At 46.1% G+C, this 26603-nt stretch overlaps 2 protein-coding genes across 4 annotated transcripts in view; one reads left to right on the top strand and one right to left on the bottom strand.

Annotated features, from left to right (window-relative positions):
- The window catches only part of YDJC (YdjC chitooligosaccharide deacetylase homolog), a 28367-nt gene extending 3138 nt beyond the window's left edge, over positions 1-25229 (top strand). For 2 of the 3 annotated variants that reach the window (XM_083717607.1, XM_083717609.1), the window contains exons 2-6: positions 5196-5374; positions 10389-10548; positions 12095-12194; positions 16689-16866; positions 18642-25229. In XM_083717607.1, the coding sequence (XP_083573733.1) occupies positions 5211-5374; positions 10389-10548; positions 12095-12194; positions 16689-16866; positions 18642-18996 (957 nt within the window). In that variant the 5' untranslated portion in view covers positions 5196-5210 and the 3' untranslated portion in view covers positions 18997-25229. Of the gene's footprint in view, positions 1-3623; positions 3921-5195; positions 5375-10388; positions 10549-12094; positions 12195-16688; positions 16867-18641 lie in introns of those variants that run through there. The other variant, XM_083717608.1, reaches the window with a different exon arrangement.
- The window catches only part of UBE2L3 (ubiquitin conjugating enzyme E2 L3), a 24215-nt gene continuing 20288 nt past the window's right edge, over positions 22677-26603 (bottom strand). The window contains exon 4 of the mRNA XM_083717793.1: positions 22677-26231. Within this exon, the coding sequence (XP_083573919.1) occupies positions 26077-26231 (155 nt within the window). The 3' untranslated portion in view covers positions 22677-26076. The remainder of the gene's footprint in view (positions 26232-26603) is intronic.

Here is a 26603-nt window from a genome sequence, read left to right as displayed (position 1 = left end):
AGAGGACAGGATCACACTTCAAAACGACCTTGACAGATTAGAGAACTGGGCCAAAACAAACAAGATGAATTTTAACAGGGAGAAATGTAAAGTATTGCACTTGGGCAAAAAAAATGAGAGGCACAAATACAAGATGGGTGACACCTGGCTTGAGAGCAGTACATGTGAAAAGGATCTAGGAGTCTTGGTTGACCACAAACTTGACATGAGCCAACAGTGTGACTCGGCAGCTAAAAAAGCCAATGCAATTCTGGGCTGCATCAATAGGAGTATAGCATCTAGATCAAGGGAAGTAATAGTGCCACTGTATTCTGCTCTGGTCAGACCTCACCTGGAGTACTGTGTCCAGTTCTGGGCACCACAGTTCAAGAAGGACACTGACAAACTGGAACGTGTCCAGAGGAGGGCAACCAAAATGGTCAAAGGCCTGGAAACGATGCCTTATGAGGAATGACTAAGGGAGCTGGGCATGTTTAGCCTGGAGAAGAGGAGGTTAAGGGGTGATATGATAGCCATGTTCAAATATATAAAAGGATGTCACATAGAGGAGGGAGAAAGGTTGTTTTCTGCTGTTCCAGAGAAGCGGACACGGAGCAATGGATCCAAACTACAAGAAAGAAGATTCCACCTAAACATTAGGAAGAACTTCCTGACAGTAAGAGCTGTTCGACAGTGGAATTTGCTGCCAAGGAGTGTGGTGGAGTCTCCTTCTTTGGAGGTCTTTAAGCAGAGGCTTGACAACCATATGTCAGGAGTGCTCTGATGGTGTTTCCTGCTTGGCAGGGGGTTGAACTCGATGGCCCTTGTGGTCTCTTCCAACTCTATGATTCTATGATTCTGATTCTATGATTCTATGATTCTGATTCTATGATTTTGATACCGTCAACCATGGCATTTTTGTCTGAGTTAGGGGTAGATGGCATCGCTTTGTGGAGGCTCTGGTTCTACTTGTACAGACATTTCCAAAAGGTGATGTTTGGGGAGCGCTCTTCAGCCCCGTGGAGACTTCAGTGTGGAGTTCCTCAGGGTTCAGTTTTATCCCCTATGCCAGAGCGCAGCAAACCTTTTCAGCAGGGGGCCGGTCCACTGTCCCTCAGACCTTGTGGGGGACTGGATTATATTTTGAGGGGGAAAAGGAACAAATTCCTATGCCCCCCAAATAACCTAGGGATGCATTTTAAATAAAAGCACAAAATCTACTCATGTAAAAACACCAGACAGGCCCCACGAATACAGTGGTACCTCAGGTTAAGAACTTAATGTTTTCTGGAAGTCCGTTTTTAACCTGAAACTGTTCTTAACCTGAGGTACCACTTTAGCTAATGGGGCTTCCCGCTGCCGCCACACAATTTCTGTTCTCATCCTGAAGCAAAGTTATTAACCCAAGGTACTATTTCTGAGTTAGCGGAGTCTGTAACCTGAAGCGCCTGTAACCCGAGATACCACTGTAACCCAGAGATGCATTTTAAATAAAAGGACACATTCTACTCATGTAAAAACACACTGATTCCCGGACCATCCACAGGCTGGATTTAGAAGGCGATTGGGCTAGGGATGTCCAAAGTCCGTTTCGCGGGCCTAATCCGGCCCTTGTGGCAGTTTATTTCCTGGGGGTAGAAAATTGTGAACTTCAAAACTTCAATCCTAAAAAAAAGGTCAACAACTTTGGTCGGCCCTCACGGCCCTTCACTTCATCAAATCTGGCCCTCTTGGACACCACTGCAGTATGTTGTTCAACATCTACATGAAACTTCTGAGTGGGGTTATCCGGCGTTTTGGAGTGCCTTGCCAGCAATATGCTGATGACACAGAGAGCTCTACTTTTTCTTTACACCTGCAGGTGAGGCAGTGGAAGTGCTGGACCGGTGTCTTGCCTCGATAATAGAATGGATGAGAGCCAACAAACTGAAACTCAGTCCAGGTATGACTGAGGCACTGCTAGTGGATGGTTCCCTAGACTGGATGGCCTGCTCTTGGTGGATTGCACTTCCTCTGAAGGAGCAGGTTCATAGCTTGGGAGTGAATCCTTTGCTTGAGGCTCAGGTGGTCTCATTGGCCCAGAGTGCCTTCCATCACCTTTGGCTGGTTGCCTAGCTATGCCTCTATCTGGACAGGGATAGCCTAACTACTGTTGCCTATGCTCTGGTAACCTCTAGGTTAGATTACTGCAATGTGTTACACGTCTGAAGGTGGTTCGGAAATTTCAGCTGGTGCAAAATATAGCTGCCAGGTTACAAGAAGGTTTGAGCATATTACACTGATCCTGGCCCAATTGCACCGGCTACCAATTAGTTTCTAGGCCCAGTTCAAAGTACAGTCATACCTCTGGTTACAGACACTTCAAGTTGCGTTTTTTCAGGTTACGAACGCGCCGAAACCTGGAAGTACCAGAACGGGTTACTTCCGGGTTTCGGCAGCCGCGCATGTGCAGACGTGCTAAATTGCACTATGCACAGAGGCGCCAAATCGCAACCGTGTGTTCCGCTGCGGGTAGCGAACATGCATCGCGCACGGATCACGTTTGCAACCCGAGCGTCCACTGTATTGGTTTTGGGCTATAAAGCCTTAAACTGCTCAGGACCACCTCTGTCCATATGAACCTCTCTGGACCCTGTGAACATCGTCTGAGGCTCTTCTTCGTGTGCCTCCTCCACAAGACGTCAACACAGCAGCATGCCTTTTCTACAGTAGCTCCCTGTCTGTGTAATGCTCTCCCCAGGGAAGTTCACCAGGCATCGTCATTATACACCTTTAGACGCCAGGCAAAAACATTCCTTTTTAACTGAGCCTTTGGCAGATTGACGTCCAATTTGTTTTTAAAATGTGTTGTGGGAGGGGGGATTTTGAGGTTTGTTCTTATTTTTATTATGCATGTTGTGGTTTTTATACTGTGATTTTATTATCATTAACTCCCCCAAGATCTGCAGACGTAGGGGGCAGTAGACAAATTTAATAAATAAACCAGCAATTCCAAGCAGATGTTGTGTCACTGAGCTGCTACCCTTCCCTGGCATTTTGCTCTTTCGGTTTTTAAAATCTGGATTATTATTTTTTAAAAGCTCTTAAAGGTAAAGGGACCCCTGACCATTAGGTCCATTTGTGACCGACTCTGGGGTTGCGGCGCTCATCTCACTTTATTGGCCGAGGGAGCCGGCGTACAGCTTCCGGGTCATGTGGCCAGCACGACTAAGCCGCTTCTGGCGAACCAGAGCAGTGCGCAGAAACGCCGTTTACCTTTCCACCGGAGTGGTACCTATTTATCTACTTGCACTTTGACGTGCTTTCGAACTGCTAGGTTGGCAGGAGCAGGGACCGAGCAACAGGAGCTCACCCTGTTGCAGGGATTTGAACTGCCGACCTTCTGATCGGCAAGTCCTAGGCTCTGTGATTTAACCCACAGCACCACCCACGTCCCTTCTTACTCTTACAAAGCTCTTACTATGGTATAATTGTAGAGTTGGAAGGGACCATGAGGGTCATCTAGTCCAACCCCCTGCAATGCAGTAATCTTCTACCCAACATAGGACTCAAACTTCTGACCTTGAGATTAAGAGCCCCATGCTTTACCAACTGAGCTACCCCAGCAGTCAATTAACCCATTTCCTTTTTATTTGTGAGCCCTTTTGAAAACCTTGCTTAGAATCCAGATGTTTTGGACTACATCTCCCATCAGCCCCAGCCGGCCGTGAAGGCTAAGGCAAAGCCTTCTCTAGCTACTTCCTTATAGAGTCCAGATGACTGTGCAAAGAAGCGCCTAGGTTTGCTCAGGCCACGCCTATCCCCGCCTCCAGAAATCGAGACTATGCTTTCGACAGTCTCCTTCTATCTTAGGCAACACACTCTTGAGCGGTTAAACCACGCCGGTCCTGACAAACCAGTCTCCTTCATCTCTGCTCCTCAGCAGATTCAACAGGATGCCCGTAAGTACAGCTCATTCCTTCCGCAAATGGAACGGAGGAGTCTCAGTGCCTTCTTTGTATTCACCCTAGACGCTGGGCAAACACACCGCAATGCCGGACTTTCCTACTTTGGGAAAGAAGGAGCGGTACAGGGGCTCTAAGCTGTTCTGAAAGCCGGAGAGGGGAAAGGGAAGTCAATACAGCAGAAGGGAAACCTCTGCTCCATTGCTGAAGTTTTAAGGCAGCTTCAGTCCCAGTGCAATTTTTTTATCGTGGGATGGGAGCGTTTTCTCGAACCCCAACCCTCCAGCTTCACCTTGGTTTCGTTTGGCAGGACCCATTTGCCGATTCCTGCAAAGCCCTCGTACGCAGAGTGTCCAAATTTAACCTTCACAGAATCATAGAATTTAAAGAGTTGGAAGAGATGGTATGCTGTTGTCCTGTATGGGGATCGAACCTGCAACCTTGATGTTACCAGCACCGTGCTCTAACCAACTGAGCTCTCCAGGCAGCTATTGGCTTTTAGTTGGCTTTTTCTATTGCTTCTTTCTTTTCTTATATTACACCTTACTGTATTATGGTTTGAATGCAGGCTGGGTTTTTATGCTTCTGACAATCCCATAAGATAAGCAAGTGGGAGAGAGAGAGACTGGTCTGAGATCACCCAATGAGCTTCATGGCTGTGTGAGGATTCGAACTCTGGTCTCCCAGGTCCTAGTCTGACACTGCAATCACTACACCACACTGGCTGTTGGAGCAGGGCAGAGGAATGACTCTGCTTTATCCCAGGTGTAAGTGGGATTTGGCCTAACTCTGCCCCTCCGCAATGATCACCCACACCCAGTGAAGGTGTCAGTTTTTAGCAGGAAGCACCTAACTCTTTGCTCCTGCTGCATGGCTTTCACCCCGTTGCAGGAATTTTTAAACCTGTTGACCTTTTAATCTGGAGGGAGGGCTGTGTGTGAGAAAGCGAGGCCAGGCTAATCCTGTTGAGTAACTTTGCATACAGACGCGCCCTTCCTTTCTCCCTTCCTCGAATAGCAAAATAAACTTGCTTTCTGCACCTCCCAGGAGGATGGGCAGAGCAACGTAGGTGATACTAGCAATTATGGAACCGGCACCTAGACTGCTCACTTCTGTGCTGTGGCAACAGCTGTAGCCAACGCTGACTCATGCTTTGATCCGCTCCAGACCTGTCCTTACATTTCCTGAGGGCGCTCTGGCGGGCTTGATTCTTGTGTGATTTATTCATTCGAGACTTCCTCTTGCATTCTCTCCTCCTGCCCCCACTTCCAGGGCTGACTCCTAAGGATGCCCAGAGCCGCAGTGAAGCTCATAGTCACCGGAGATGACTTTGGCTACTGCCCAAGAAGAAACCAAGGCATCGTGGAGTCTTTTCTCTCCGGCGGTGTGTCCAACGTGTCCCTCCTGGTGAACGGCAGCGCTGCGTCCGATGCAGCACAACTGGCGAGGAGGTGAGAGCTCCCTTGCTTTCTGTCTCTTGCTCTCACGCAGGCGCCTGTTTCACAAAGCCCTGCCAGGCATGAAATTGAGCATGGCCACTGGCTCGGTGGTGGAGCCCGTGCTTTGTGCAGAGCAGGTCCTGGGCTCAAATCCTGGCATCCCCAGTTAAAAGGCTTCAGAATGAATGAATGAATCTCTATTTGCGTCAGCCATCAGCCGTAGCAGTAAAACGGCAATACAATATACAAAGAATAGAAATAAAAAGTCAATTATATAAAATACGTTTTAGGGTTTTGAATTGATAGTCGAGTAGTGGATCTTATTCTGATTGCCCCTGCTAAAACCTTGCAACCTTTGCTGTCACCTGCTCATCTTGATCTGCCAAGAGAAAGGACACTGTGGCAGTGGCTGGGCGACCCGGAATGGACAATAAAAGAGGGGTGATAATGTCATTCCTCAAGTCATTATAAAGAGTGCAAGCCATCAATTTGGCGCTGCCATCTCCACAGGGACATAAGCGTTTTTCGTGTGGAATCTGTTGGAATCGTCCCTCAAGTACAGCCGAGGGCAATACATTCAATCTCGAGAGAGTAAAAGCGCGTTTATATTTTGGAATTGCTAGGTGATGCAGAGAGGGTGCCAGAGAGTCGAAATGGGAAGGTGCAAAATAGTCATACCATGGGCAAAATTTCCTTATTGTGGCCAAGTTGTTCTGACGCTCGTTATCATTTAGGCGCTGACAAATTAGACCGTTTGCTTTACTAAAACCCAAAGTGAGTAGCTGTTGTGATAAATCACAAGAGTGAAGTTTTGGATAGATGGTTTTAGTCCAGGCGCTCTTGTGACAATCTTGCAGCACTAGGGATATTAGACCGGGGGGGATTTGAGTTTAGGCGAAGCCAATAGTTACCATATTTTTTGCTCTATAGGATGCACTTTTCCCCCTCCAAAAATGAAGGGGAAATGTGTGTGCGTCCTATGGGGCAAATGCAGGCTTCAGGAAGCTCTCCACTAGCCGTGGGAGAGCTGCAAGACTTCGTGCAGCGGTCCCATGGCTAGCAGGGAGCTTGCCTGTACCCAGAAGTTTGGGGCGCACTGAGCTCTTCATGCCCCAGGCTTCGGGCTTCGCGCAGCTCTTGGCAAGCCGTGGGAGAGCTGTGCGAAGTCGCGCAGCTCTCCCACGGCTTGCGGATAGCAGCTTGTTCTGGGGGCTGGGGTCAGGGGTCAGGGGAAGCTCGGGCTTCCCCCACCCCAGCCCCGCACCTGGGGGGGAAATAAATATTTTTTTCTTTATTCCCCCCCCCAAAAAAAACCTAGGTGCGTCCTATGGGCCGGTGCATCCTACGGGGTGAAAAATACGGTAATTGTCCTATGCCAGATCCGTAATTCTACCGAGGGAAGATTAGCCTCTAAGGTGCAATGATGCATTTGGGACACAGGGTGGTACAGAGAAAATTTGCCTTAAGAACTTTGATTGGACAGCTTCCGTAGATCCAAGGCTTCTGAGCTTCAGAGTTCTGCCACATGAACATGGGAACATGGGAAGCAGCTTTTTAACCACGGAGAAAGAAGCCTTTTCCTCACTTTGTGCTGGCTGGTGCCTATCAGAGTGAAAGGAGGAGAGTCAGCCACTGAGCATAGGCTCTCAGGGTCGCTCTGGCGCAAGAAGAGCCCTGAGGCGTCGTTCCATATGCTCCAAAGCTAAGCGTTTAGGAACACAGAACACAAAGGGCTTCCATTTCAAGAGAATGTTGTGCAAGATCTGCTACTTGCAATGGAGCTTCAGGGAAAACACAACTCAAGTCATCTCAAAAGATGATATTGGCGTAGTCCAAATCAGTTGCTGGTGTACGTGCACAGAAAATAATGGATTTACCTTAAAGGCAATGTCTAGAATTCTGCTGCCAGCCCGTGCAGACAACACTGAGCTAGATGGATCATTGGTCTGGCTCAGGATAAGGCAGATTCCTATCACTGCCTTGTCGCTTATATACAGAGAGTGCTTCACGTGCAAGTTTCAAAGGTCTCAGGAGCCTGGCCTGCACAACTAAGTGCAGTGCTTTTAGTTTGGCTACTCCTGATCTGTGAAATAACATCCCTTTTGAGATATGGCAGGCGCTCACAGTCTACACTTTGAAGCTATGTTCTGACATGCTTTTCCAGTTGAATGAATAGGTCTCTGCCATGGGTATCTGTGTGTATGTGTGCGCACGTGCATACACACGTTGGGTTTTTGGTATTGTTTTTAAACTGATTTTTATCTGCTTTTATTATACACCGCCTTGAGAAGCACATGTGCAAGGCCAAAATAATAGTAAGAATAACAAGGGTAATAATGACAAATACAGTGGTACCTCGGGTTAAGTACTTAATTCGTTCCGGAGATCCGTACTTAACCTGAAACTGTTCTTAACCTGAAGCGCCACTTTAACTAATGGGGCCTCCTGCTACTGCCGCGCCGCCGGAGCACAATTTCTGTTCTCATCCTGAAGCAAAGTTCTTAACCTGAAGCAATATTTCTGGGTTAGCGGAGTCTGTAACCTGAAGCGTATGTAACCTGAGGTAACACTGTAACAACAGCTAATAAAGCTCTGCTATTTTAGGGCTGGAGATTGTGGCAGGGGAAACCTTGAGTGCCACCCACGGCCTTTTCCGATGCTCTCCTCTTCTTGAAAGCAGCCTGCGGAGCCGACGGCCTTTACTGGCACACTTTTTGTAAATATAGAAAACACCTGGCCCCGTTTCTGATTACAAGTCCTTCTGAGTCCGGCCCGCGAGGCCGTGTGACTCCAGTCTGAAACGGCTTCTTCGAATCCAGGTCAGAGCCTTCGGAGTGGCAGCAGCTTTTTTGCACTATCTCAGCCACTCTGAGAGGTTGGTTTTCCTTCCCAGCACGCCAGCACCCCCTCTTGGCTTTTCCTACCTTGGGAATCTAATGCAGGGAGCCAGAAAACATATGCAGATCCTGCCTTGGACACTTAATTAGGTTATGCGTGAGTAATTAACAATTCCTGCCAGCACTTATGCATGCGAGGTATTGCACCGTGGATGCGAGCTTAACCTTGTTACGTCGGCACCTGGAGGTCCCATAGCCTCGGTTTAAGAGAGCAGCTCAGATCTGGGTCACACTTTTTTTGCTTACTCCTCTGATAAATATAGTCGTTGAAAGCCAGCACCTTAATCCTTTTACCCGTCTCTGCTGACTAAAAGGATTGTCCCTGTGTGGGCGTTTGCTGCTATAAATATTCCTGGGTTATCGGCCACCTACGGAGGGTTTCCTTCATCCCCGGGCCTATTACATAAATTAGAAGCCTGGGCTAGTTTGAAATAATTACTCTGTTGTTTTTTCTCTAAGGGCAAAGCCTCCTCTGATAACCTGCCTTTATCTTGAGCTGTCCTTTAAACCAGGGGCGGCTAAGCACCCGATATGGCCCCTAAGCAGATCCTGCAAAATAAAAAAAATGAACTGGGCCAGGTGGTTGCCAAGGTTGGGAAGCTTTTAATAATAATAATAATAATTTTTATTTATACCCCGCCCTTCCCAGCCAAGGCTGGGCTCAGGGTGGCTAACAAGCAATACAGTGGTACCTCAGGTTAAGTACTTAATTCGTTCCGGAGGTCCGTTCTTAACCTGAAACTGTTCTTAACCTGAAGCACCACTTTAGCTAATGGGGCCTCCTGCTGCCGCCACGCCGCCAGAGCACGATTTCTGTTCTCATCCTGAAGCAAAGTTCTTAACCTGAAGCACTATTTCTGGGTTAGCGGAGTCTGTAACCTGAAGCGTATGTAACCTGAGGTACCACTGTAATAAAAACAAGTTGAATGAATATAACTTAAAAACAAGTTTAAAATACATTAAAATATTGAAACATTAAAATATTAAAATGCAGCCTCATCACAGGAGAAAGGAAAAAGGAAAAAGAAAGAGGGGGAGGGAATCAAATTGGCTCCAAGCCAAAGGCCAGGTGGAACAACTCTGTCTTACAGACCCTGCGGAAAGAAATCAGATCCTGCAGGGCCCTTGTCTCATAAGACAGAGCGTTCCACCAGGCTGGAGCCAGTGTTGAAAAGGCCCTGACTCTGGTTGAAGCTAATCTAACTTCCTTAGGGCCTGGGACCACCAGGGTGTTGCTATTTATGGACCTTAAGGTCCTCCTAGAGCATACCAGGAGAGGCAGTCCGGTAGGTACGAGAATCCTAGGCCATGAAGGGCTTTTTTTTTTTCAGTCTGAGGTCCGCATTCCATCCTAGGCAACCTTCCCAGGGCCGGTGGTGGGTGGAGCCAAAGGCAAAAGTGGGTGGAGCAATACCTCTTTACCTTTGTACAGTGGGCTGATTTCTTCACACTCGCAGGCCCCTCTCTGTTCTCCATCCAGGCAATTGAGAAAGCACAATCGGAGTCCAAGGGCACATTCTGCACCACAAAGCCTCACGTTAATCGACTTTTTGTTGTTGTCCTGCTTTTAATCCCCAACACTACAGGTTTATACAGTGGTACCTCAGGTTACATACGCTTCAGGTTACACACTCCGCTAACCCAGAAATAGTGCTTCAGGTTAAGAACTTTGCTTGGATGTGAACAGAAATCGGGCTCTGGCAGCACAGCAGCAGCAGGAGGCCCCATTAGCTAAAGTGGTGCTTCAGTTAAGAACAGTTTCAGGTTAAGAACGGACCTCCGGAACGAATTATGTACCAGTACTGAACCTGAGGTACCACTGTACTAAACAATGCCTTTATGTGAAAATGTTGAGAAGTCCAAAATACCCAAAACATTGGGTCTTGGTTTTGTTTTTTTGCTGGACAACCTCAATTTTAAATGTAGGGAAGCACTGTCTATGATGTTAAGTGTAGCTCTGAAGAAAACAGAGGTATTTCTTACCCATCTTGCAAGGATGTTTAGGAACTAATGAGCCTCTGGGCTGAAAGACATGACACAGTCTCTCCCTGCAAACCCATCAGTCACAGAACGTGGTGTGTTAGTGAGAGCTGGAAATTAACTGGTGTTTTGAAATATATCCTCCCTAGGTATCACATTCCAATAGGGCTCCATGCCAACCTTTCTGAGGGTTCTCCTGTTTGCCCTGCGTTGAAAGCGAAGTCCACATTGCTCAACGAAGAAGGGTTTTTCCACGGAAAGATGGGGATCCAAAGAGCATTAGCCGATGGTCTCCTGAACATGTCTGAGGTAGGAAGACACGCATACAGGGTTTTGCTTGCTAGCCCTGGTGGTATCGACTGTGGGAGAAACCATGTGGCGCTTATTATTATTATTTGAAATAGTTTTTATTTGATTTTGCAAGTATAAAATTATAACAATACCATCATACGTTTCCACATTTGCAGATTCTATTCTTTTCTACTGCATCTTTTCCAATAATCCATATTTTATATAATCCCATTGTCTCCATTGCTACATTACAAGTGTTATTGTAATCCTGCTAGTGTTTTCATCTGCTTACAGTGGTCTCCAAGATAAATTATATCCCCCCCCCCAATTATTTGTTAAAGTTCTGGTCTTCTTGAGTCCTGAGCTTCCTGGTCAGTTTTGCCATTTCGGCCTAGTCCAACAATTTGATTTGCCATTCTTCTCTGGTAGGGACTTTATTTTCTTTCCATCTCTGGACTAATAACATCTGGGCGGCTGTCATGGCATACATGAAAAATCTTTTCTGCTCCCTTGGAATATCTGCACCTATAATTCCTGATAAAAAAGCCTCTGTTGTTGTTGTTTTTTGCAAAAGTTGAACATTTTTAAAATCTCATTATATATCATTTCCCAGAATTATTTTATTACCTTACAAGACCACCATTAAACCTAGGCAGAAAGTTAATAACTAAAGCCCACTTTAAGCTTTCTTTGACCTTACCTGCCCTCACCTGACATTATGTCTGACGTCAGGTGTAGGGGCAGGTAGGCAAGGCTACCCCAAAACACCTTCACAGGACAGTGGGGAGGTCTGTTGGGCCAGGTTTGGGAGATCCTTGGTGTCGAAACATGGTGAGATAGGTGGACCATGCGCATGCATGCACATTTCAGCGTACATGGAAGTTTTGCGTCATCTCAAATAAGATTTTATTTAGTATTGTTCTTATTTTGAATTACTTACAGGGGTGGGGGCCCTCTATACCTGAAGTAGCGTCTCCACCCCCGTCGTTCAGCCCAGACCCTCAGGTCCACCAGTGAGGGCCTTCTGGTGGTTCTCTCACTGTGAAAAGTGAAATTGCAGCGAACCAGGCAGAGGGCCTTCTTGGTAGTGGCACCCTCTCTGTGGAACACCTTCCGGGCAGATCTGAAAGAGTTAAATAATTATGTAGTATTTCATAGGCAGTTCCCTCACTGTGAGAAGTGAAGTTACAGGGAACCAGGCAGAGGGCCTTCTTGGTAGTGGCGCCCTACCTGTGGAATGCCTTCCTGGCAAATCTGAAAGAAGAATTATATAATTTTTCTGTAGGTGTTTTTCTGTTTGGTGAAAGTTTTAACGTTTGTTATCGTTCCTGTATTTTTGCGAGACGTTGCCCAGAGTGGCTACTGGCAACCCAGTCAGATGGGTGGCGTATAAGAAAAATAAGTTATTAATTTATGTAAATTTCCAGTGCTTAGAGCCTCTGAACATCTCCATTTGGCCCTGCTTCTTCACTTGTTTTTTGTTTTTGTTATCTAAATGAAGGGCGTCTTCTTCATATAGACGGCAACTCTCCTCATCTGCCCTCCCTTCCTTTTACATTCCCAGGTGAAACACGAACTAACTGCGCAGGTTGACTTGTTCCGTGAGCTCACAGGCCACCTGCCTCAACACATGGATGGACACCAGCATGTTCACGTCCTCCCAGGTAAGGCAAATCCACACCTTAGGCAAGGATGAGACACCTTTTCCAGGGCCGCACGTCTGGATTTTTATCTTTCCGCATGCACTCTCTCCCCTCCATTCAGGGGAGCAAGAGGCCTGGTCCGAGTTCCAGGACACATTCCAGTCAGGCAGAGGTAAAAAAAGGTAAAAGACTCCTGGAAAGTTAAGTGCAGTCCATAGCTGTCAACTTTTCCCTTTTCTTGCGAGGAATCCTATTCGGAATAAGGGAATTTGCCTTAAAAAAAAGGGAAACGTTGACAGCTGTGGTGCAGTCAAAGGTGACTACAGTGGTACCTCGGGTTACATACGCTTCAGGTTACAGACTCTGCTAACCCAGAAATAGTATCTTGGGTTAAGAACTTTGCTTCAGGATGAGAACAGAAATTGTGTGGTGGTGCAGCAGCAGCGGGAGGCCCCATTAGCTAAAGTGGTACCTCAGGTTAAGAACGGACCTCCAGAACGAATTAAGTTCTTAACCTGAGGTACCACTGTATGGGGTTGTGGCACTCATCTCGCTTTCAGGCCAAGGGAGCCAGCGTTTGTCCGCAGACAGCTTTCCGGGTCATGTGGCCAGCAGAACTAAACCGCTTGTGGCGCAATGGAGCACCGCGACGGAAACCAGAGCGCATGGAAAGGCCGTTCACCTTCCTGCCACAGTGGTACCTATTTATCTACTTGCACTGGCGTGCTTTCGAACTGCCAGGTTGTCAGGAGCTGGGACAGAGCAACGGGAGCTCACACCGTGGTGTTGATGGGATTCAAACTACCAACCTTCCAATCGGCAAACCCAAGAGGCTCTGTGGTTTAGACCACAGCGCCGCCTGCATCCCTAGTCGGGCAGAAACAGGGAAGAAAGGCCGTGGTCTGGGGAGAGGGTGCTTGGACTTAGAAAGGAGACAAGCTCTGGGGGGAGAGTGCCAAGGACCACACAGACAGGCTTCTGGACTCAAGGCTGGTTCCCTCTCTAGCCCTAATGCCTTAGATGATGGGGGGGCTCTGACACTGAAGGACTGGAGGCCCCCCCTGCCTCCTGCACCTCTCCAGGGCTTGAGCTCACAGTTTGCAGGCAGCTGCCTCGGGTCAGGTTACCTGTCCTGCTAAGATTGCCTTAAGCCTGGCGGGAGTCTATTTCTCTCCCCCCCTTTTTAATACGTCTTTATTAAATTTTATTGAATATTACAAGAAAATAAAAGGGGAAAAAAGAAATAGAAACAATACTGAACAATACATAAAAACATTTATCTACGCATTTTTCAAAATGTAGATTAGAAAAGAAAAGGGATGAAAGATAGATGAAAAGAAGCAAGAAAAAGAAAGAAGAGAAAAAATACTTTCCATAACCAAAATACCAAATTCATATTTCAAACGTTTTCAGTATATAAATCCTAGTTAAAATATTATAACAGAATTCCACCGCATTCACAACATGTCTCTTGGTTATCTAGTTCATTTTAACATCTGTTCTTCAGTCACTTCCTTTAAGTTCATTCGTAATCCATCAATTCTTTGTATTCTCTATATTCTTCACAAGGTTAGTCTAAAAGCACAAGCAAACTTTTGTATTTGAGCCCTGTTTCTGTAAATATTCATTTAAGCATTCCCGTTGTTTCTGTACCATAGTTTTAGATTTATGCCTTATTACGTCTGTCAATTTGGCTAACTCCAGATACTCGCATAATTTACTTAACCATTCCCTTTTGGTTGGGATATTATTTCCTTTCCAGTAAGTGGCCGCCAACATTCTCGCTGCTGTTGTTGCGAGAATCTATTGGGAGTCTATTTCGTTGCTTCGCCAGCTCAAAGAGCAGGTGTTCCAGTGACAATCTGAAAGCAGGGAGGTCCCAGCCTTGTCTCTCACAGTACCCGGCAGTGCCGCAGTCTCGGTGCTTGGGAAGCTGGTTTAAGAATGGATCTGGTCATTCACACCCATCCCAAGAGGAGCTCTTTCTGCTCCCATTCAGTCCGCAGTTCATCTGCAGTGGTTCTCTGTATTCCTGCCCTATCCACCCCCACACCCAGGGCACTGCCTTCAGGAAATTACAAGCTGTTCTGCCATGGTACAAAATGATATAGAATAAGAGTACAAGAAGAACATAACATTGAAGACTGGGAAACATTTATTGGATATATGGGAAATCATTGCGTACTGCTGAAAGTGCTGGCAGCATTAAGATGAATTAAACAGTGTAAATAAGTTCTGATGGATGCAATAATGGAATACTGAATGGTATAGTTTTTGTAAAATATGCAAGGATTTATAGTATGTAAAATGAACAATGGGAAGAGAAGAAGGGGAAGCCTTTGATATCTTAAGGATGTAAAAATTAGTACAGTGGTACCTCGAGTTAAGTACTTAATCCGTTCCAGAGGTCCATTCTTAACCTGAAACTGTTCTTAACCTGAAGCACCACTTTAGCTAATGGGGCCTGCTGCTGCTGCACCACCGGAGCACAATTTCAGCAAAGTACTTAACCCGAGGTAATATTTCTGGGTTAGCGGAGTCTGTAACCTGAAGCATATGTAACCTGAAGCAAATGCAACCCGAGGTACCACTGTATTTTAAATTGGAAAACAGAAAAATTAATAAAACCTATATAAAACGAAACGAAATGATACTCCAATCCCAAACATTGAGACCTTGCGGTTTGTAAAGGCTTAAACTAAGAGAAAGAGAGTAAATCAGTTCCCAGAGTTGAAGCGCCATGTTATATATTTATATTTATTTATCTTATTGCATTTATGGCGCCCCGCTTCTTCTCCAGGGAGCTCACGGTGGTATACGTGGTTCTCCCCATCCTCATTCAATCTGCCACAACAACCTGGCGAGGTAGGTTAGGCTGAGAGGCAGAGGTTCTGGCTGTGTCGCCCAGTGAGCTTCATGGCGGAGTGGGGATTTGAATTCTGGTCTCCCAGGTCTTAGCCCGACACTCTAATTTTATTTTTCCATTTTCTAGTTGACATAAACAAACGAATGAAAAACATAGACATATAATCCCCTTTGACTTCCCTCCCTCCCCATTGTGGATCTTAATTTCATGATTTCCCCCTTTGCATCTCTTTCATAACTCTATTCTTATAAATCCTTTGCCAGTCCATAGTTCAGATTTTTACTACAAGTTTTCTGTCAATCCTAACCGTGTATGTAATTGTTTACAATCGTTTTTCAAATCAATTACAGTGGTACCTCAGGATGCGAACGGGATCCATTCTGGAGCCCCGTTCGCAGCCTGAACGGAACGTAAGACGCGACAGCACGTGTGCGCAGGTCGTGTTTTGCCGCTTCCGCGCATGCGCGTGACGTCATTCTGAGCGTCTGCGCATGCGCAAGCGGAGAAACCTGGAAGTAACGCGCTCTGTTACTTCCAGGTTGCCGCGAAGCGCAACCCGAAAGTGCTGAACCTGAAGCACATTCAACCCGAGGTATGACTGTATAAACTTTCTCCGTTCTTCATTAAAGGCCTCCTATTCCTGGTTTCTGATATTTCCTGTAAGTTTTGCCATCTCAGCATATAGTTCATCAGTTTTGTCTGCCGCTCCTCTTCGGTCAGAATTGTACCATCTTTCCATTTCTGGGCTAACAGAATCTGCGCAGCCGTGGTCCTTTGGGATGGCCCAACTTCTCATACCACACACTGCCTTCATGCAGGGAGGGGAGTGAGGCCAAAATTTGACACATACAAACACCCCGCAGTTCTTTGGGAGGACTGGCAGGGCTTTGGAAAGGAGAAAGGAGGACTCTCAGACCCTGTCAGACCCTTCTTCCCAAAGCCCAGCACCTGGGCTGCATGTGTCCCATGCATTGGACTAACCTGCTCAGACCACTGCACCACACTGCTTTCTCCATGACGGCACCATGACTACAGCTCCCAGAATTCCCTGAGGGGAAAGCTACAGCTGTTTACAAACAGCCGTAGCTTCCCCCCAGAGAATTCTGGGAGCTGTATTTTGTTAAGGATGCTGAGAGTTGTCTGGAGGCCCCTATTCCCCTCACAGAGCTACAGAGGGGTTTCACAGTCAGTTCCTCTTCCAAGGGAATTGAATCGGCCAGGAGCAAGAGAGCAGAGCCGGTAATGGACTTGGACTCAAAAGAAAATATGCTCTCTCTTTTTTAAAGGCCTGTACTTCCTTGGGTTAAACCACAGGGCCTAGGGCTTGCCGATCAGAAGGTTGGCGGTTCAAATCCCCGCGACGGGGTGAGCTCCCGTTGCTTGGTCCCTGCTCCTGCCAACCTAGCAGTTCAAAAGCACATCAAAGCACAAGCAGATAAATAGGTACCACTCTGGTGGGAAGGTAAACGGTGTTTCCGTGCGCTGCTCTGGTTTGCTGGCCACATGACTCGGAAGCTGTACGCTGGCTCCCTCGGCCAATAAAGCGAGATGAGCGTCGCAACCCCAGAGTCGGCCACGACTGGACCTAATGGTCAGGGGTCCCTTTACTTCCTTGGAGAGGGACTTCCTAGTAACCTTTTCTCTTCCAGAGATCAGAAACGTATTTGCACAGGTGCTGGAGGATTATGGGATCACCTATACTCGAGTCCCCATCGAGCCAGACCTTCCCCGCTGCGATTGGATAGACCCACACTTAATGGCCTTTTACCTGGGCGTGGAGAAGGACTCCCTAAACACAGTGGATGTGTTTAGGAAACACAAAATAAGGTGAGCCACCTGCAACTCTGGTCTTTGCCAGTGCTTGGCTTTCTTCTCAGTTCCCGTAGTTTCCAGCTCACCGAGTGCCTTAAAGAGAATTTCCGTTTATTACGGCCATAGGGCAGCATTTTAAAAAATGGCTAAAATACGATTATTATAAAAGCAAGGTACAATCATTTTTAAAAAAACAAGCCAGAATAAGAGTAGGGAGAGGAGAGAGTCACTGGCCAGCAAGTTAAAACAACTCGAATGATTACTATTACTAAAGCGATCCAGTGGAAGACTGGGGAAGAAGAGTCATGGGTCCGAAACACAAGATTTCATAAGCAGAATAGTCATAGTGACTCTAGAAGGCTTGGTGTGTCTTTTAGAGAGAGCCTTCTGTTTGGGTGAAATGGTTTAGAGACTAATTGCACAACAGATTTCCCCCCACCTCACCCCAAAAAATATAAATTCTTGCAAATATTGCAAATGGCAAACATCATCCCCAAATAGGTATTCCCTTTCCCCTTCTCTAAGGTTCTGCAACAACAAAAGCGTTCTTCCTCTAAAACATTGGGCAGTACCACCCGCTTCAGGTGGGTGAGATTACCTAGGGTGGCGCTAAGAGGCAAGGAGGCAGCGGGGAGGGCACTGGAGGTGTAAGAAAGAAAAGAAAAATAGCTGGTATCACTAGATAATGTCTATCTGTTTTGTTGAATTAACCCTAACCCCTGGGGTGGGGGTGTCTGCTCCCCCAGGTATCATGGAATAACCCCACCACTTAGCCTTCCATCATACATGCCATCTCTTTCATCTGTACCACACCGACTTGCATTTATTCGTGCAAGGTTCAATGTTTTTCCATCGAACCTGCTGAGCCACAGATTTTCCAAGGGTTTGGTGTCTCCGCTATGCGAGTGTGACGGGAAAACAGTTGAATCTCTTCCACATATAATGTTCAACTGTCCCTTACATAGCATAGCCAGGACTAAATTCCTGGGTCCTGCTTTACTGCGCTTGGTTGGCAGGCCTGTTGAGTCACATGCCGCACTGCTTTTGCAGGATACAGATCCTTCTGTAACTCTGCAGGTGGCGAGATTCCTGAATGCGGTTATCTCACACACAAAAACCACCAAAAAACAACATCAACAACAAAAACTAATCGGACAGTTATGATGAGAGTGCATGACGGATCTCGTCTCCAGTTCTCCTTTTTCTGTGAACCGTCCCTTGGATCTTTCCGGGCCCCAAGCTGTTATTTGTCACTGCTCAATGACCCACCCTTGCATCGTGGTGTTCCCCTTCTGTTGTTAGATGTATTGGTTTTTATGTTTCTGTGCTTTTAGGTTTGTACATATTTTATGGGCTAATAGCCGTAAATAAATAAATTTGAATTTGAATTTGGTAGTATGGGAATTGTAGGCCAGAACATCTCCACCTTTCCCTCTCCCATGTATACTGCAGCCTCAGCAATGCCATCCCAGGAGACTGGAGTCTGGCAGCCATGATCAGTGAGCTGCTAATCAGCCAAGTAAAACTGATGTGATTAATTAACCAAGATTCCATTAATCAACTGACAGCTCGAAGATGAATCCCCCTTCCCCCCTTCTACCGATTGTGATCTTTATGCCTCACAGCACGTTACAGAGCAGGAAGGGTCTGGCACCACGGCAATCTCAAAATTACAATATTTCGCTCCAAATAGATTGCATTTCATGATTGGGCAGAAAAACAGGGGATGGAAAATGCTTGCTCCTTCAGCACTGCTTGTGCGATTAAACGCTTATCTCCTCCTTTCACAGGTGGCCGGATATATATATAGGCCTCAGCACCATGGGCAAAAACATGTCCATCGCCAACATCCTGGGGGCCATTGATAACGCTACAGCGGCTTACCTGCCGGAAGAAGATTCCTCCATTCCTCCTGGCTCGCCATCGCGCTCAGATCAAGAAACCAGAACTGTAACCATCGAGCTGATGACGCATCCAGGGTACCCCAGCGTCCCACCAGTTGGGGGCTGCGGCAAGGGACCCGACGATTTCTCGCAGTCCTGGGAACGCTTGCACGAACTTGAGACGCTCCAGAAAGCAGAGTTGCAGAGCCACTACAGGACAAGGAACATCCAGCTCTGTGCATTTAAAGACCTTGGGATGTGACGCTGCAGTTGTTGCTGGCTGGGCTGGGCCAGGCTAAGCGTGATGCTGAGTAAGGTGCAGAGTTAAGAACCATCCCCTCCCCCCAAGTAGACCGCATGGTGTGGCACAGAGGCTCCCTTTGCAAGGAGAGCTTCCACCCTTTGCAGCTCAGGACAGAGGCGGTGCCCCATTTTCACAGCACTGGGGAGCAGAAGTTGTATCCCTAGGAAGGGAAAGCTTGGACAGTAACAGGACCAGCAGGATAGGATCTGTAGAGCAAATGGTTCTAGGAGCAGGAACGATTGCATAGGAAACTATATGGGTCTGTCGTTGTGGGCTGGGCCTCTGGTTTGAACTCTGGTATAGAAAAATACACATTTGGATCTGCCAATTAAACATACTATTAGTCTACAGCAGGCATGTCCAATCGCAGGGTGTCTCTGGTTGATCACGGTATCCTGATCGATGGCCCCCCTCCCCCCAAAAAGCTCAACAACTGTGATCAATTCAATGGGTAGATTACTGCCAGTTTTTTTATAGTGGGAGTAGATCACAGTCTTCTGGAAGTTGGACGTGCCTGGTCTAAAGATATTGGTCCATTATCCAGGGGATTCGAAGCAGGGAGCATTTGAACTCAGCACAAAGCGTAAATAAACATTCTCCACTAAGGTCAGCCACCTGCCTCGCCAATAAAAGCTGAACTGGACCACGTACATAAATTGTGGGGAATTGGCATCTGTGTCCTTAGTTCAGACAATTTATTTCACTTTTTCTGGAGAGGCAAGGAGACACACAAGAGTCCTGATGTTAAATGCTAGCTTCAGTGTCACAAGTCTGGAAATTTGGCTGTTGAACAAATTTGCAGGCTGCTGAATGTTGTGGGCAGTTGGGTTGGCGTAGAATGCTGTCATGAAAAACACCGCTTGCACCATGAGGATACGGGACAGAATGTGAAATGTACAAATCAATTTATTGGCACAATGGCAGAAATATTCCTGAAGGATTCCATCTTGGGGTACAGTGGTGTCCCCGAATTTAGTGCTTTGTGTGTTAGGAGCTGACATACACAGACAAGTCATTCTTTGCAGAGACCTAGACCATAGGGATCCATTGTTGCATGATTCTAAAACAAGTGGCCCTGTGCCAATCATTTTGGAGGCAAACTGGGTTTACCCACAAATTAAACGAAGGTTTCAGCACATGCAGGCAATGTGGAAACAAAATATTAGTTCCCTCCGCCCCAATTTCTTTTTAAAGAGGACTGTGCATGCTATAGTCACTGAACATCTGCATCCAGTCTATTCTGGCTTTGAGATGGCCATCAGATCAACTCTTGGCTTAATATGGTTCTGTTCCTTTGAGTTATCCTTGGGACACAGACAGAACCAAAAGGCTGCTTGGGTATGCAGATGAGTGGGATCCCCTAGTGTCAGCTGACAACCAGCCATACAGGGAGTGAGAGAAAGGGTGTGGTCAGTCATGTCTGGCTCCCAGTGAAATACCCCTGATCTGTCTCACTTCCCACTTATGTATCCCAATAGCCACCTCTTAAGCACAATCATGGGGTTTATGGAGTGCCAGGGGAAGGATAGTGCCTCTGGTGGGGGACACGTCATGGTTTGTCCACCTTTGGGCCCCACCCTACACCTAGCTCTCACCTGCGGCTCCTGGAAGCTGTCAGCATGTGACAGCAGCCGCACCCCAGGAACAGCTTTGACTGGCCGGCTAAACCAGGTGACTTCCCCCTGCATGCGAAGGCAGGCTCTGGCGGACCGAATGGATGAAACCAATAATGGGCCCAAGGGTCAAGTAAGTGGTTTCTGCTCATGCTGTGGAGGGAAGTGAGGGGCAGATGGGAAGGTAGCCCATCTATGGAGCAAACCTTACACAAATTCATTGTGGAGCCCCTGAGAAGGTTGGATGGTGTCTTGGAACGCCTCCTTCTGGCAACTCTGGCAGCCCAGCCAAGCGTATTGCTATGCTTTCCTTTGGACCACATTGAGGAGGGCGAGAGGACGGGTCTTGTCAGCCCAGGACCTCCATACATACCCGACCAGCACCCTGGAGAGGTCATTTCAGTGCTGCCACCTTAGCTGTTTGCCTTCACCCCCCCCCCCAAAGGCTCACTCCATTGTCTCTCGAGACAGACGGATGCCGGCAACAGGCACGATGATAGTTTCGACCCGCTAAAATTACTTCAGACCAGGCATGTCACGTCGCTCTGCTGAGGTCACCAGTGCAGTTCCATTATCAGAGTCGCAATAAATTTGTATTTCCTTATTCTTTTTCAACATTCCCAGTTGTGGATTATTGCTGGACTGAAAGGTTGGGGTGGAAGTGGGAGGCAAAGAACAGAAACAACCCAAGACTCACCGAATCTACTAAGTTGATAACAGGTTTTCCATAAGGATTGTACATTGCAATCCTACGTATGCCCACTCAGAAGTAAATCTCACTGCTGTGACAAAGGAAGCTGTGTTATGCAAAATCAGACAGCTGGTCTATCCAGCTCAGTATTGTCTGAGAACATCAAGAGCCCTGATGAATCAGGCCAAAGTCCTGTCAACCCTCCAACATGCCTTTAGGAAGTCCACAAACAGTACCTGGATGCAGTCATGCTCTGTCCTTGCGTCCTCAGGAACAGGGATTGTTCAGACATACTGCCTTTGATACTGGAGGCTATATACTTTTGAATTACAGCATGAATTTACAAGCTCTTCCCTTCCTCATCATTGCTTTCCCTTACATGCATCTTCACTACCTGCAGCAAAACTAGGGGCCTTGGTGCTGATGAAGCCTCTGGTGATTGGCTGAACTGCCCTGACATCACAGAGGTGCAGGAAGCCCAAGATCCTTTGGCTAGCTCAGGTGAGCTGCTTCTGTTGCCCTAATTAGAAAGCTTTCTGGGTCTCTATCCCTCCCTGCATCACAAAGATGCTGTGAGAAGGAAGGGGAAGAGTCCCATCTACACTGTTTCAGGCTCCTCTGAGAAATAAAAATAAATAGTAGAATTCATGTTAGGGAACAGGTAGCCAGTTTTTGCTTGTTGCGAGCACGGTAGTCATCAAAAGCCCCAGCATAACCCAGTTTACAAAGATATTTCCCCTTTCCTTTTCAATCATGCCTCTGGATGAACTAAGATTAACTCTTCCCACATCTAGAAGCATGTGAAGCTGTTTTTATTGATTCAGACAGTTGGTCCATCTAGCTCAATAGTGCCTACACTTGCTGGCAGTACCTCTCCAGGGTTTTAGAAAGACTCCTGAGACTCTCTACATGCAAATAATAATCATTATTTAGAAGAAGGTGCTCAGTCACTTAGCTACAGCCTTTTCTCTAGCTGATGACGTGCTATCTTCTTCTCCATGAACTTTTGTCTTGTAATGGTCTTAAAAGGTGCTACAGGAATATTTGTGGCATTTACGTATTCATGTTACAAAATGAAACCTCGCATGACAACAGGATAGAGGGCATTAGAATTTAACCCAGACAGACACAGAGTATTCCTCCTACCCTCTCTTCATACACCTTTGAAAGGATATTAACACTGAATTGTTGCACAGGGAGGGGAGGAAATAGAAGGACTTTAGCTTAACGTTTGCTTGGTGGAAAAGTTTTAACAAACCTAACACCAAGACCGAAAAGCCTACGTTAAAAATAATAATAATAATAAATGCAAGGGAAGTAAGCCATGCCACAAAGCCTTTGAGAGCATTTTTATTCAGGGTAGCAGAATGGAATTGCAAGAAAGCCTAGACCAATACAAGAAAAGGTGGTGTAGACTTGGATCTCAAAACGACAAGTTTAGAATTCAGCTGTTTGAAGAACCAGACAGAACCAGAAGAAAAAAGTGTGAACGCCTGAGTTGACATTGCATCGCCATTGTACTCTTTCATGCATGCCTCAAATTACACTGCTCTACGGTGTACGGGGGGCAGTCTTGTTGGCCGGTGCAACCCCCACCCCACAACTGTGTGTAAAAGAAACGGGGCTTGGATTTGCAGGCTCCCACTTCCCTCTAACTCCTGTCCTTATGAACCTCTTAACATCCAGGAGTAAGAAGACCATTTCTCAGCTTTCAGGGACTGAGGTCGAGTGGGAAGTGAAGAATCTCTGGACTGCGTGCAGTGCTGCAAGAATTGGCCTTAGCCACTGTGGCCCTCCTCTTAAGAGAACTAGTTTAAATGGGACACCCCTTTGCAAGAAGCACACCTGACCATCCGCTTTATGCACCTACAAAAACTCTTCCTTGCTGATTGGCAGGAGTTTGTGGGCTCTATTGAGAGGCACAGCTGAAGGCAAGCGGGATAATCTTGTAACTAAAGAAGTAGCAGCAGGATCTGAAGCCTTCCGGTTCTCACGTGTTTTGAATTTTCTTCCATCAGATGCGGCCCAGCTGTTCTAGGGGAGAGTGGGAAGCCTTGCCTGAGACAGCAAGCCACTGAATGCAATTGCAGAAACAATTTCCGTAACTGGGGAATCTAAAGTAAAATGTGCATCGCCGTGCCTACAGAAACTGCTGTCGTAATGTCTGCGCCTGCAGAGGTTCTGGGTCGTGTGTTAACATTCTCTGCACCGATGCATCTCTCAGGACAGATCCATTTCTAGCATGCGAACTAGCCTCTCAAACGAAGAACTGTTATACATTGCCTGATCTCAAGACAAGAGGTCAAAAACAGGCATGCCTCCATTCCTAGGTGTAATAGGAAGCAACGCCAGAGAAGCACAAAGGTGGGGATTCTCAACAGTGGCTCCTTGAACAATACAGGCCCTTTTCAGAGAGCACCAGTTCACATATAGGCAGTTTTGACCTGAGAAGTTTACAATTGAAAAGCTATATATTCTCACTAGCAACATTAACAAGAGTGACGGATAACATAAGAGCTGTGCGTGTACGGAACTAGGGGGCTAACCATGCTAACGGATGCGACTGGCAGTGAAAACCCAACGGGGCTCAAGTGAGAAGCGTGGCGATGCAGGATTTACATACACTTCAGCTTGACAGGTGAAATTTGGCATTTTTTTTTTGTTTATTTTGAATCTGCGTGAGCGTGAATGAAACAAAGTCAGTACCAACTTTCTGCAAATGAAGACACAAAAAAATTGTGGAAATTTTGGTAAATAGACAGTGCTGGTCACCAAGCCTGAACACACACACTTAAGGAAATGCAAGTGTCCATTAAGTAAAAGGTAGTTTTTTTTGTTTTTTGTTTTACTTTCATCGCCTACCAAAGAATTTTGTCTAAGAACACTTAAAACAGAGATGCTTCATATCCCAACTTATAAAAGAAAAAACTTTTTTTTGTTTTTTGTTTACTTTTCAACAGAGAGGTACTTGGCTGTCAATCTTTTACGGTTTGAAATCAAAAGTTGGGAGCGGGGGAGGAGGAGGGGAGAGAGGGGTATACACAAAACATTAAAAATCCAAAAGGTTACTCTACTGCTCCCCTGACGTACGTTAGCCCTAAAATGTAGCAAAGGCAAAGCCCTACTTCCAAACTCCTTACAATTACCCACCTGGCCATGGAAAGGTTTACTGATGCAAGTTCCTGCAAAATAGAATATGATATGTTCTACTTGCGCTCTACTAAGTTTCCACAGGGATGGGGTTCCAAATGCTCACTCGAACCAGGCGTTTAAAACTCAGCAGCTCAGAAGCCACTTTTGGTCACATGGCTAGATCGCATCTTGCGGTATCCTAAACTTTAAAACACTAAAAATGAAACCGGAAGGGTGTTGTTTCAAGTTATAAGGGGGTAGAACTTCACCTTACTTGAGAAGAAATGCCTGGGATTAAAAAAAAAGAAAGAAATACATTTAAGTTTGGCTGACCCCTGAAAATGATTACAGCTCAATTTTAGAACGGTGAATTTTGCATAAGAATTTTATGAATGGCAGTATGCCCTGGCCACTTACTGCTGAACAGAAATTTCTTGTGTCTCCAGTAACAATCAGACAATCCATCATTACGGGAAGGTAAATTCCACAGGAGAGGGGTAATTAGATGGAAACTGTGTTCAATGACTAGCAATTTGTTTTCTGAAATTAACACTGCATGACGTTTTACTTCTGTAACCCTCCCGAAAAAGCGGGGGTTGGCTGGGGGAACTTTGTTTTCCTCCCCTCCATTTTGGTACCTCTTGGTCCCTAATTTGCAAATTTCCCCATTGCAATGCTGTTCCGAATAATTAAATCTTCTAATAGTCTGCATAGATACTAAGAATAAAAGTGTAAAATAAATCTAAAAAAAAAAATCACCACATCCCACTATTCCTTTTTGCTACAGAAAATCCTGTATCAAAAATTTCTCAGAAACAGGACTTAAGTCATACTGTAATTCACTCATGCACACAAAGCTTGGAGTTCCCCATTTAATAAACATTATTGTAATCACATCAGCCGAATTTAGACGAGATCTAGGCTCGGTTCTGATTATTTTACGGAGTACACGTGGTAGATTTTATTATGTTACAAACTGGAGTTAAGAGAAACTTGAGACCAAGTTCCACAAAGCACAGTGCAACATTTTAAAGAGGGATAAAGGAAGCAAAACTGCCAAACATTCAACTCTTTCTTTTCTTTTCTTTTGCCAGGACAACAAGATAATTTTGCTAAGACATCAGTGCGATGGTGGGATTTTGTTTCTTTGGGGTGGGGTTTTTTTTGGGGTGGGGAGAGGGAAGGATAAGGGGAAAAACTTAAATGTGGGAGGAAGGAATTGTAAGGAAAATAAGAAATAACAGCCACAACCTTTTGAACTTTTAAGGGCAGATTATAAGTCTACGATATTTTTGATAAATTCTGACAAGGAAAAAAAAAAGAGAAACAGCATCCTTTAAAAGTATATTGAAGCAGTGATTTTAAACAAAGAAAGCAGAACTAGAACATCTTAAATTTTTAATCCTTTCTTTACAGGTTACCTAGCCCACTTTTGATTAAGAAACTGTAGAAAGTTAGTAACAGCCACAAGTTAACACCGAGAGGTGGCACTTGTCAATTTCCCATAGAGTCCTGCTTTGTGGTGTGTCTGAAATGCACTGCTCCAGATCTTCTATCACACATGGCTGACATCAACTCTGTCAGGGTTTTTTTTTTTTTTTTTTAGTCCACTGGTCGCTTTTCACCATATTTCTTTGTAAACTCTTCAGCGTTCTTACAGAATTTTTTACGGTCCTTAGAGTATTCTTCGGCTAGGTCGGCCCGAAGCGGGTGTTCGGGCTGGGGGTCGTTCACCAGTGCTATGAGGGACTGGATTACTGCCGAAAGAAAGCACGCAAGATGTCAGTATTGATGTGTGAGAGCCAGGTTGGGGGGGGGGGAGAGTATTTCAGTACACCCAAGCCTATTGGTTTTTTTACTTTTAAACAAGCAGAGGTTTTCAATCGCCCATGGCCTCCCGCTAAAGGTGCTACTAATACCACATAAACAAAGCTATTAAAACCCACGAGAAGTTGAACTTTCAAACTGCAGCCCTAAACACCGATGGACTGAAGCTGAAACACGAAGGGAGGAGAGTGTGAACCTGACAATCATTCTGGGCTTGCTCAGCAATGGTTTGGCAAGCTGGCGTTATTGCATCCAAAAGGGTCCAATGTCTGCTTGTATTTCTGACCAACTTATGAGAAAAA

Source organism: Podarcis gaigeae (genome assembly GCF_964106915.1).
Source record: "Podarcis gaigeae genome assembly, chromosome: 16".
NCBI classification, from domain to species: Eukaryota; Metazoa; Chordata; class Lepidosauria; order Squamata; family Lacertidae; genus Podarcis; species Podarcis gaigeae.
The sequence above is the reverse complement of the archived record's forward strand: the minus strand, read 5'-3'. Positions and strand labels throughout refer to the sequence as shown.